We start from the raw sequence: 12723 nt of genomic DNA on the forward strand, positions 1-12723 counted from the left end.
GAAACAAACTGGCAGTGGTAGACTGGGACCACAGTATAAAATGTCTGTCTGTCTCCCATAACTAAACTGTACTTGTCCATTTTCTTGTTGATTAAGTTTGTGTATTGAATCGTATGATAGAGGTCATGGTGTGGCATATAAGGTCACACTTCAGGTGTCATATGAGAGACATAATTGTAAGTGTATAAGGTCATCCAGCTTGTGTACTGAGCTGTGACCAAGTGTATTTGCCATGTTGATATGCTTTCTTTCCATGTATTCCAAGGAAACATATTTCTCAAGATATGTTTGACTAACAGACTGAACATAATTTTGTTTTAGAAAATATAATTTTGAAGAAAGTATTTTCTGCAATTTAAATCCTTCCAGCAAAACATAATTTAAAAAAATACTTCCAGTAAATATTCTTCTATTAATAGTGCTCCTAAGTCTCAGTTTCAGGAAGGGAACCAGAATGAAATAGACATACTGAAACCCTTTCACCTTTACATTAGGTAAGCATTTACATCAAGAGTAATATGTTTTCTGTTAAGCAGTTCTTGTAGTAGTTGAAAGCAAGGCTACATAGTTTTTGAGGGTAAACCAGGGTCTTCAAGTAAAATCTTTTAGTAAGATTTTCCCCTGAACAGTATCCCTTAAAACAAAACAAAACAAAACAAAAAAACAAATAAAAGAAATTCGGGATATTACTAAGTTCTCAGCAACTAGCCCATGAGGTCCAGAGACATTTCTTTGATAGCAGCATCTCTATTCAATATTTGTATGGTGTCATTGTCATCATTCTTGCCACATGGGTATGCAGTTACCTGCTCCCACCTCCCCCAGTCTCTTTTCTCACCTGCCTTGTGGAATACAGCACTCTGCTATTCACTAATGAAGATTTATACATTTTTCTCCCCTGCATTTCTCTGTATTTCACTTATTAAATGTCAAAATATATTTCATATTCTTTACACAAAGAACAGCTTCTCTTTTTTTTGCTTTGGTAGGACCAGATATTTCAGACATTTTCCTAATCTGTTCCATGCTGAATGTTGACAAATCCAGAGAAATAATAGTTTCCCAAGAAGAAATGTTGCAATACATAGTAGGATTTTTCAAAGCCTTCTGCAAGCCCTGCAGGAAGGTGCTTCTTTTTGTAATCAGTGCTCAAACTTCATCAGTGACTGTGTTGGAAAATATTTCTGTGCTTTACAGTCAGCTGTGTGACAGGCAGTGTTGTAGATGTCGGCAAGGCAGCTTTACATCTGCTCCTGCACCAAAAGCTAGAATGTCCCTGAAATGTCCATAGCTGACAAAACAATTGTTTAAGCACTCATATAATCACCTCCAGGCAATTCTAGCTGTGTAGCTCCTCTTTGGAGTCACCCACTGTGTGGCAGTCTGGATGGATAGTATTGTTAACACAGAAAGTAACCTGCTTAAATGGAAGTTCTTAATAGCAGTAGTCCACTTTTTACTTCAGAGACCTTCTGGTACAGGGCTGCACTGGGAGCTGTGCAGTTAGGAGAAGGATATAGACATAGGTATATGGGATGTGTTCAGCTCACTGTACCTTATGCTGAAAATTAGCTTGGAGGGGGAAAATACTTAATGGCAAGGTTAAATCATTTGCAGTTTTGAGTAATGACATATATGTTCCATTACTGGCTCAAGTAGTCAGCAGTATGTGTTCAGGATACACCATGTAGTCAGGTAGTCTCCTCAGCCTAAAGTTATATGACCTGTCCTTTTTGGCAATGAGATTTGAATTTGAGAACAAGTTTTTGGTTTATTTGGTTCAAAGCAAGGATATGTTTTTAGTTTACTAAGGGAAACAGTTGACAGTTTAGAAAGGTCTTGCTTTAGGTAGAAAGGGCCTGGGTTGGGCTTATATCCTATATGAAGATGTTGGGCACTTTAGAGCGTCCAAATAACTCTGTATGAGTAGAACAGCCAATAACACAGAGTGCTTTATGGTGTGTGCCTGTTTGGAAGATAAATGATTTTGGACTTGACCATGAACTTAAACAGCATTCAAAAAGGAGCAGACATGCACCTTGTATGTTAGATACAAATTCTGTAATGCTTTCTAAAAAATACTCAGTTATTGTATTTCTGTGTGAGAAAGCCATTATAGGAAACAAAAAACTACGTAATAAAACATTAAAATAAAGGGAAACAGAAACTGACTAAAAGTCTTTTAAAATATCCTCTAACATTCAAAGTTCCCATTTCTACAGGAAGGTCCCATTGCTGGGGGTTGCCAAATATAAAAGAAAAAAAAATCTTTTCCTCTGCCTTTTCGGTTTTGTCCAGAGAAAATAGGAAAAGCACACTGAACACCAGTAAGGTTACAGTTTGGTTACAAATTAAGGTTACAGTTAGGTTACAAAGGCTTCAGCTTAACCCCGTTTCTACAGAAGGGCAAGGTTACTGATGTGGTTCTTCTCCCGACCTGATTAGCCCTTGGAAGCTTTCCATATACACATAGAACTCATTGACATTAATAAGAGCAGACCTCACATATGTCCTTTCCTATATCCAGCTGCACTCCTGAACTCAAAAGGCATCTGAATATTGTTATAATGGCATAAACTAGGATTGTATCTTCCTTAGTAATATATTAGGTCCTTTTTCCATGAATCATGATTTTGATATTATATCTTTTGTAATTTAGCAACGAAGTGACATTTTTTCCTGTGCAATTTCTGCTTCATACCCTAAATATATATATTCTCAATAATAAATTATTTTCTATTGTGGATAATTAATTTCTAAGAGAGCAACAAGTGCATTTTCTGGTAGTCAGATTTACAACTATGGTGTCTGTGTTACAAAAGATCATGACTTAACTTTTATTTTATTTTTTTACTTTTTTTTTTTTTTTGTTTTGTTTATTTACTTATAATTTTTTCTTGTAGGCAAAGACCTACGTGCTTTACATATATTGCTTTTAATTTTACAAGATTTCAACAATAATTTATCTAGTCAAGATTTTAATATATCTAGAACTTCCATTGAAAAACTGATGTCCAGTGACTTTATCAAGCTATTAATTTTATTTCAAAAAGTTGTAGGTATACTAAGCCATTCATGTCTGTCATGGAAATGTAATACACTACAGGGTTTCCAGACAATCATCCTTTTATTAACTTGCATAGTATTTATGCCTGTCATTTAGATCAATTAACACAGTATTAAGGGCAAAATCTATAAGATCTGCAATAGTTTTACAACTTCTAATTTATATGATAATTTTTGGAAACATATGATTACATATTTTACACAGATGAAACCAACCAGTGTTTGGATGGAGTTGTTGCTTATTCTAATTTAATTTTCATTTTATAAATGCCAATTATTTAATATTTACTGCGAGACACAACTACAATTAAAAAAAGCCTTCTACATCTTGTTTGAAAGGAAGGGAAAATGGTCGAGCAAGAAGAGGGAGTGCTTTTATCAGGTAACAGGCTCAATTTTGCAGGTGTTCCTCTGTGCAGCTTTAGTTCCAGGGCTTATCACTTGATGAAGAGTAACTATTTTTGCAAAATGACTGAATCTAATCTTGGACACATACTGTTTGTGGATGCACCATACAGTAATAAAATAAATGGGTAAGAGGACTTGGAGTAAGCAGAAACCAGCTATATCAGCAAATGAGCCTGGGACCAATGCTTAAAGGCCCCAAGGAATTTGTAAATCAGGCAATATGTAGGCTGGAACTCTTGCTATCTTCTGGATATCTCTAAATGTATATTTATGAGTAAGGGCTAGTTCACTGATGATTTCACTCAGTATCCCTTGAAGCAATATCTGGAGGCAAAAGTAGCACTGGAAGTTCCATTGCAGAAGTAGTGTTAGCAAAATGTTACTAGCTTTCAAAGAGTATTTCTTCCCCCTTTGGCAGGATAGCCACACTTTTATCTGTAATACAGGCAAGATGTTAACATTCATTAATAGATTTACAACCTATTTATTATTTAGAAAATGTGAATTAATTGAGGTCTCAAAATAATTTTATGAAGTTACTTTATCGCTGTTTTTATGAAAGAAAAGGCTATTTAATATGCTACAAGATCTCTGCAATGTACATGTAAGGGACTAAGTTCAAAGTATCTTTTTGAAAACAAAGCCTTTGTATTTTTAATATTTCCTTCTTTAAAATGAAAATGAGACTTGATTTTTTTTTCTATACAACATATGCAAGTTTCTATTTTAGGAGGAAACAAGTGAAAAAATTGTATTTCTCATTGTACATATACAATGTATTAGGTTGGACTTGATTTCAAAGGACTTTTCCAACCTAGCTAATTCTGTGATACCTCTCCAAGGAGAATGTTTTACTTTACTAAAGCCACTATTATTTTTTTGTAGTTTTATGGGGCTGTATCTTCACATCCTTTCTGTAAAGTTTTCTATACAAGTGTTAAGACAGTGCTAAGACTTGTGAGTTACATTTCACCACCCTACTGATGTAGTTCCAGTGGAATAGTCTGGGCAATGCTGAAACGGGATCTGAAGTAACAGAAATAGAAAAATGTTTTTTGAGGCCTGTATTACGGAACCCTAAACTACTTTGCTTTAGTTTGGTCAAATTTGATAGAAAATGAAACATTTGTTTCCTGCAAATAGTAATATAAAAATATTATGCAGCATTCAGTAGCAAAATATTTTTCATGTAACATGTAGTAACAATGGTGAGGGGAAAAAAGAGAGAGACATAATAGTGCAGAATGTGTGGGCATAACTTACAGTTTAAAGTACCTACATAAAAGAGAATGTTTTATTGAAATACATGAGTCATTCCCTAATTCTTTGGACAGCAGCATTAATTTAGATCTCTTCTTAAACTGTTTTTCAAATCTTTCTTTCTACATGGCAGTAGACATCAGTGTGTCTGCCATGGAGGTTAAATTCTGACTCTATGAAATATTTATGTTTTGTCAAAAACCTAAACACTCCCATTTGTGATGTACCTGCACTTACTAGAGTTCATCCTTATATTTAACCAGTAGACAAAGCAAAGTTAATATGCTTTTTATTCTCAATATAGTTTCTAGATTTCTTTTTTCATTTAACTTTCCTTAACATCATCTACTGCAAAGTGAATACAGTGTGCCATTCTTTTAAGTATTTTATTGATCTGATTAGAATAAATACTGACTTGTGTTAGAAAAGCAAAGAAATAAATTCCTTAAGACATGCTGTATTCAAATGCTTTCCCTTCTGGATATTCTATTAGGAATACAATTTGTCTTTTCATTTAATTTACTGTAAATAATTTTATAGGGACAGTTAATAAATCTGGCACAATGATGCTTTGCTCTGTACATAATTTTATGCACACAGAGACACACACAAATGTATCTCCTTCCTCACTGTTTTTTATATTCCATGTACTCTGTTGTTGGAGCCTCAACTTTTTATTGGAAGCCCTTTGCAAGTCCTGCTGCAGAGGTCACGAATCAGATAGGATAATCAGAAGTCTTTACAATTTTACTGTATCTTTGTTTGTCCTTTCTTTCACCCTTCCTTTACTGCACTATCTTGTCTGTCTGATTCTCACAGGAGACATGGATTACAACTGGTTGGACCATACGTCTTGGCATAGCAGTGAGGCATCCCCAATGTCTTTGGTGAGACATGTGGAGCCTTACCATTTAGTTTCCTTTATCATTTTACATTTCCTTGGTTTTATTTACACCTTTGCATGTTTTCTTTTTTTGTATCCTTTTTTTATCCCACACCTATAGGGGACAGTCAAAGGGGAAAAAGAAAAACTAGTGAGCAGGCAGTTTTGTCGGATTCTAACACCTTATCCGAGAGGCAAAAGAAAATGGTGTGCTTTGGTGGCCACTCTTTGGAAGAGGACTTGGAATGGTCTGAGCCTCAGATAAAAGACTCTGGGGTAGATACGTGTAGTAGCACAACTCTAAACGAGGAACATAGCCATAGTGAGAAGGTACTGAGATTATGGAGCCTGCATTTTAACCTGCTCATTTGGTCTTTGTTTGCTCTCTGTCACTCATTAAAATAGTGCATAAAATGAAAGATAGGGTGTTTTTAGAGATAATATAGCATTTCTTAAGGTGCAGAAAAGAAAAACAAATGAAAAGTCTTTGCTTGCTTGCGGCTTTTACTGTTTGGCAGCCTAAGAAAAAAACATTGAGAGGCATAAAGGAATGTTGTTCTTATGGTTGCAAATTAGCATATCTTGATATTACCTTAAAGAACAAAGTAATTAACAATAAGGATTCTACCAATTGGCTTATTTGATTTACTATTTCCAAAGTCCTGGGGCTGAAATTAAATTAATAGTTTAAACCCCAGGTGAAAAAGGGAGAAAATTGGGTCTCTCTGCACAGAAAAGTTGTTTTTCTTTTTTCCCTTTCACTGTCATGGTTGTTCATTTGTTTTGTTGCCATGTAATTTTTGTGCAGTACTGTGCAGAATTAAAGGCTTTGCCATCTGCTTTGGTATTTTTTATTTTTGCTTTCTGTTTGGTGGAGATTATGATAAATCTTTTTAGAGTTATTAGTTGTAATGGGAGCAGATTTATCTGTGTCTGCTAATTTTGCATGAAATAGAGCATGAAATAATATTTTTCTGTGAGAAAGTACTATGATTACACAAAAGAAAATCTTAACAATTCATTAATTAGGCCAATAGACAAGTATAACTGTGCCCATGTATAGTAATGGAATAATAATGCTCATTGTAACTGTGCTTCATGTGTGAATTAATTATTCCAAGAAAGAAACAGAATATTAAAATGAAGAAATGAAGTAACCTTTTAACAGTATTTTTTAATTTGAATCTACTACTACTGAGAGAAAATAAAACACTAAAAATATTTATTGGTCTTGGATAAAAATTGAAATGTTTGAAGTAGTGGAAAAATAAGAAATTTCTTGTATCAAACTTTCAGTTTGAGTTAAACTTCTTTTCCAGTATTATTCTTATACTAGATCTTTAGCAATGTTTTTCTCAGTACTTAGGTGTGAATTTGTGTGAATCATTGTGTGTGGATAACTATGTGTACTTGTCTATATCTGTCAAATCAAGATTGAAAGATCATTGTAGATGTTTACAAATTGGATTTAGTAAAATTGATAATGTTATTAAATATTAGACATCCATTTTGATGAATGATATGTTCAAATAAATATTTTCCAGCACAGTTTTCTGTCTTTTTTTTACATTAAATTTTAGTGTAATCATAATACTTTCATAGCATTTTTAAAATATATCAGCAAATGAAAAGTATTACTGAAATATTTTTCATTAAAATGCTATTCACTGTATTTTCCATTAACACCATATGATAGCATCCAGTAACTTGGCAACCATCCAAAGATGGAGATCGTCTCATTGGTCGGATTTTGTTAAATAAGCGACTAAAAGATGGAAGTGTGCCTAGAGATTCAGGAACAATGCTTGGATTGAAGGTTGGTGATGAACAATTTTGAAACTAACAACTCTCTCAGTTAAACTAGCTACTTTTATAATTAATTTTGCATTCTCATACTATATAGCATATGCATGCCAATATTGATAATGCCTTATCATTCTCAAAATTACAATATACACATTTTATATTCATTTACCTAGAGTAATTTTGCAGGGTCCTTGGCAGAATTTAAAAATTTGTGTTTTTCTGGAAGACTAGACATGTTTTCAGAAGTTTTCTGAGGATGTCTTCTTAGCAAAGTACGAATTACACCCTTGCTAGGCAAGCTAAGTCCTGTCTGTGTTCTTCCGTATGGAGCACTGCACCATGGTATAACTTCTATTTCCCAAGAAAGAGAAGAAAAGTGAAAAAAAAAATTATCTCCCTTGAAGACCTGGGGAACATCTGTGAGTTAAGGACATTTCAATCCAGATCAGAGTATGCCAATGGTTGAATTTTTCTCTTTGATTGTTTGATTTGCCACATTTTAGAAACACAAAATGGAAATTTTTTTAATATTATTGGTTTTTATCACAAAATGTACTCTTTTTTATATGTTAACCTCTTTTTCATGATGTAGTGCTCTTTAAATATATTATGAATTATTTCTAGCTCATATATTGACCTCAATTTTGTGTGATATAATTTGCAGTCCCAGAAATGCTAGTACAAGAATGAGTACAAACTATAAACAGTGGAAGAAACAAACATGCATTTATTTTGATTCCATATCATTGCTGTGAGAAATTATTAAGAAGTTTAAATTTTCTGTTCTCTATTTAACATGATTTTTATATCACCTCAGGTATACAGATTAGGTTATTGTCACACCCTATGAGTAAGGATTAAATCAGTGTAGTTATGTATTACATATACTAACATGCTTTGGAAAGATTTTAAATTTTTATTTAATTAATCAATAATTTTATTTGAAGTCAGCAGAGGAGCCAGTTGAACATCAAGTTTTATATGTTTATTTTTGTCTAATTGCCAGAAAATGCAAGAGAAAAGATTAACAGCACCATTAGAAAGCACTTTTTGTTTAAACATCTATGTTAAAATTTCTAAAATCTCATATTATGAAGATGAACTCTCCAGTGAGATTCATTAATAGTTCAGATTCAAGAGTAACTACTTTTTAATCTCAGTAGACATCTGGAAAGAGTGATTTCCAATAGTTATCCCTGACCTGAATTCTCAATTACATATTGAAAGTAAACGAAACTGGATTTAGTATTACAAATTTTAAATCCTAGTATGAAGACCATTAAGAAACTTCAAGAATTTAGTTATTACTGATTCTGACATGTAAGTCTGATTCTAAGATAAATATTAAGGTCAAACTTGTTGAAGTTCCCTGTAGAGAAATTTATAGTGTGACAAGTGTTTTCATATGACTTGCCAAGCCAAAGGGAATTTCATTGCTTAGTGTGAACATCCTGAGTTCTCTTACATAAATATATCTTTTTCCAGTTAAAAAATAGTGAAGTGAACAATCAAATGATCAATAACTTACATTGTTTTGGGTGGTAATTTATAACATGAGATACTATGCAGGTATTTGCTAAAATTTAAAAGCTTTGGGATTCTCTATTTTCATTGTTTTTCAATTGTACAAATTGCCAGAATAGCTACAAAAATAATCTATCATAGCCAAACTTCTATGGTGCTTTTTTTCACGTGTATATGTGTTACTACATAAAATCGAAGGAAAAAGCTAAATTCTTCTTTCTATTGCCAGAACATTTAAATAATTTAAAGTAATTCTTATAATGTGAAAATACTTCCTATTTGAAACAGGTAGTAGGAGGAAAGATGACTGAATCAGGTCGACTCTGCGCATTTATCACCAAAGTTAAAAAAGGAAGCTTAGCTGATACAGTGGGGCATCTTAGACCAGGTATGTATCTACTATAGATCTATACTGCTGAGTTTCTTTTCTGAAGATGAGAACAAGTGAGCAAGTTTAATTACATGTGAAATTATATTAAATAAATGTGATGAAATACTGCAGAATTCAACCTGACACTCTTACTAGGTGGTGGCTTTTGTGAAATATATATTCTCATGTTGTTCAAAAAATATTTTAACATTTTTGCTCATTTTTATACTCAAAATAATATTCTGTTGATGTCCTCCCCAGTCATTTTGTGGTGTATATTTTGTTTAGAGCAAACCAAGCTATGACAAAGGCTTGAGTAGAACCACCTTGGCTAGGAAGCTGCTTCTGTTCCAACATGCAAACCCTAGATTGCTACAATAGAGCATGCTCAAGAAATATTAACTATTAACCTAACAGCTATCTGAACCAAGTTGATGAGATATGATGTTTTAGTTATGAATTTTCTAAAGAGCATGTTGGGATTTTTGTAAGCCACAGCTGCCAAAGCAAGTAAGAGCAGCATCTAACTCAGTAGGGGTCCTACTGATTATATTTTTGTTTCACAGAACTTTACGTGTTTGAAGCTGGGCTGCAGAAAACCTGCAAAAACTCAGGATTTTCCTGCATGAAGGCCTCCAAACTTGTTCTGTAACACAGGTTACACAATCCAAAAAACTGACAGTAGAATGGCTTAAATCGTTATTTTAAGTGCTCTCCACAGCAAACTTCCTAAGCAGGGTGTTATTCCTTGACAGGTGATGAAGTATTAGAATGGAATGGAAGGATACTACAAGGAGCCACCTTTGAGGAGGTGTATAATATCATTTTAGAATCCAAACCTGAGCCACAAGTAGAGCTTGTAGTTTCAAGACCAATAGGGTAAGTAATTCCATGTATTTTTATAATAAATATGATAAAATTGTTCACTTTTAGGATGGAGTATATAAAAAATTCATTAACATTGTAAACAGAAAAATCTTATGCAAAAATCTGTAAACCAAAGTGTAGCTAGAATGATAGATCGTGCCAGTAAGTAAAAAGAGATGGTGTGAAATCCTGTGTTCTCAGAGTCTCGGGTATCATCTGCTATTATGGTTAAAAATAGGTTCCCTTCTCTAGCTTTTCAGTTGGTGGGCCGGCCTATATTGGCTCTGAAACTGGTTATACTCCTTGTTGTAATTCTTGACTGTTGATTTTTATTTCTCCATTCCTATTTTTCATAACACATACATAAAATTTTGAGATCATATTTGGTCTGTGAACTGATGATGAACTCTATTTATAGAGAGTCTGCAATGTAGAATTTTCTGTGAAATATAGTATGCTAATGAAAAAAATCAATATGCACATTCACATCACCTTCAAAATCAAAATCAAAAATCCACATTCACATCACCTTCATCTAGGGAACTATTAAATTATTGCTTGTTACATAATACAGAACACATCTGAATGAATAGTTAGAATTGTATGGGACTTTTTCTTTGGTGCTGTACATTGCCCATTTTTATTAACCTTCAAACCTACCTCTCAATGTCTAAACTTAATTTTTTCTTGCATAGCAGTAGTTGATTTGTTGTATTGGACTGTGAGTATTTCCCCTTCTCCAACTGTTCTTTTTCTTCCAAGTTCCTACACCCTAAAGGCATATGCATCATGTTTTTAATTCTCCAGTGGAAGTTCCATATGTGGTTACATCAGGGTTGTGAAGAGAGGAATGATTATCACTGATTTTGAAGATATTTACAGATATTAAGAATTTTCTTTTTTTCCCCCAGAATCTTTGGTGATATATAGGACACAACTGGACAGGGTGATAGGTAATATCAACTGGATTCCTTTTTCCATTTTATTTTGGACCAGATGATCTTTCAAGATCACTTCCAACCTGGACTGTTTGAGGATTCTATAATTACATTTTAATAAATATATGTGACCCTTTATTTGAATGCACAGTAACTTAATATAAGAAAACATTACTAAAAATTAAGGAGTACTAAAAAATCTAAAACTATATAATCTGAGAACGGCATTCCAGTGAGGACAACATACGGTTTCAGCTATAATAGAACTTATTGTGTTGGACACATCAGGAACTTAAGGTGTAGGAACTTAATTTGATAAGACAATTTTAAACAGACTTGATGATAACAAAAAAACAGCTTTAGCTTGTCAGTGAGATGAAAGTTTATCTCCTGCATATGTATGGAATTGGAACCCCTTTAGGGTAATGACTGTATCATCTGTCATGTCTTTAAAAACCTTTGCACAGCTTAGGAGGTGTGGGTATAATAGTAATGCTAAGGGACAGACTACATTACTTGTCTCAGAAAAGGAGGTCTCAAATTAATTTCATACACAAATATTCCATAGAATCTCTCAAATAGAAGTTTATAGCAAAAGTTTCAAGGAACAATTCACATCTTGAAAATACCCATTTTTAAAAATCTTTCTGCATTCTTTTCATTGTGTAAAATCTCCTGTATTATTTCTTGTGCTTTTGTATTTGCTGTCTCTTGTTCAGCTTCCTTATCATCATGCCCTCCATTATGTCACTGTCACTTGAGCAGGTAATCTATAATTCCTTAAACCAAGTGATGTGGGCTCTCAATATGCCTTTTTCTGCATAACCACTTGCCTCCTGGTCTGAAGAACTGAGCTAGATCAGTGATAAAAGAGTTGTTCAGTGCATTTGATTCCCAGTGTCAGTTTGCAGTAGATGTAAAAGAGTATCAGTGATGAATGCTTCCTACAAATTAGTAGGTTTTAGATTTTGGTTAGGTGTGTGCAACACTTTGGAGTTTGATATTAAGAGCATCGTGTCAGAAATGTTTTTCGTGAGGTTAGAGCTGATGAAATGGAAAGACTATTACTTTTTTCAGTTTAGAAGGTTTCAGTTCGTAATCAAATGGACAGTAAAAATTAATAGCCTATGCTTGTCCAAGGAACCATAACTTCATAGGATTATGTTCTTCTCTGGGAAATAAAGTTTCAGTGTATGTACAATATTTAAAAGTTCTTATTTCCTAGATATCAGCAGTGGCATCTATTTCATTAGAATTATTGATGCCCAGTTGAAGGATTTTGCATATGCATTGAGATAAATCTTATTATTTATAAGGAGAATTCCTTGATGGTTTTATGGCAACACTTTAAATAGTGCAAGAAATTTTCAGTTACCAGCAATTAACTGAGCTGAGAACCTGTTTGCGTCCTGATAATCTGAGAGCAAAACCAAACTCCAGTAAACACAGTTATTAGTTTTTTCTCTTTTTTATGGGCTGAGTGCTATGAAAATGGAAGATGACAAGCTAAGCTGACACGGCAAATAAAATTGAAAGCCATTCTGAAAAAATACCAACAAAACAAAACTTGCCAGTTTGTCATGCAATTTACCACTTTTTTT

The 12723-nt window shown here is 33.5% G+C and overlaps 1 protein-coding gene across 38 annotated transcripts in view; it reads left to right on the top strand.

Annotated features, from left to right (window-relative positions):
- The window catches only part of RIMS2 (regulating synaptic membrane exocytosis 2), a 447198-nt gene that overhangs the window by 224840 nt on the left and 209635 nt on the right, over positions 1–12723 (top strand). For 25 of the 38 annotated variants that reach the window (XM_053972036.1, XM_053972112.1, XM_053972077.1 and 22 more), the window contains 4 exons: positions 5554–5621; positions 7314–7433; positions 9236–9335; positions 10073–10196. In XM_053972036.1, coding sequence (XP_053828011.1) covers positions 5554–5621; positions 7314–7433; positions 9236–9335; positions 10073–10196 — 412 coding nt within the window. Of the gene's footprint in view, positions 1–5553; positions 5622–5738; positions 5948–7313; positions 7434–9235; positions 9336–10072; positions 10197–12723 lie in introns of all 38 variants that reach the window. The other 13 variants (XM_053972011.1, XM_053972012.1, XM_053972083.1 and 10 more) reach the window with 1 other exon arrangement.

This window comes from Vidua macroura, chromosome 1, assembly GCF_024509145.1.
Source record: "Vidua macroura isolate BioBank_ID:100142 chromosome 1, ASM2450914v1, whole genome shotgun sequence".
Taxonomy (NCBI): Eukaryota; Metazoa; Chordata; class Aves; order Passeriformes; family Viduidae; genus Vidua; species Vidua macroura.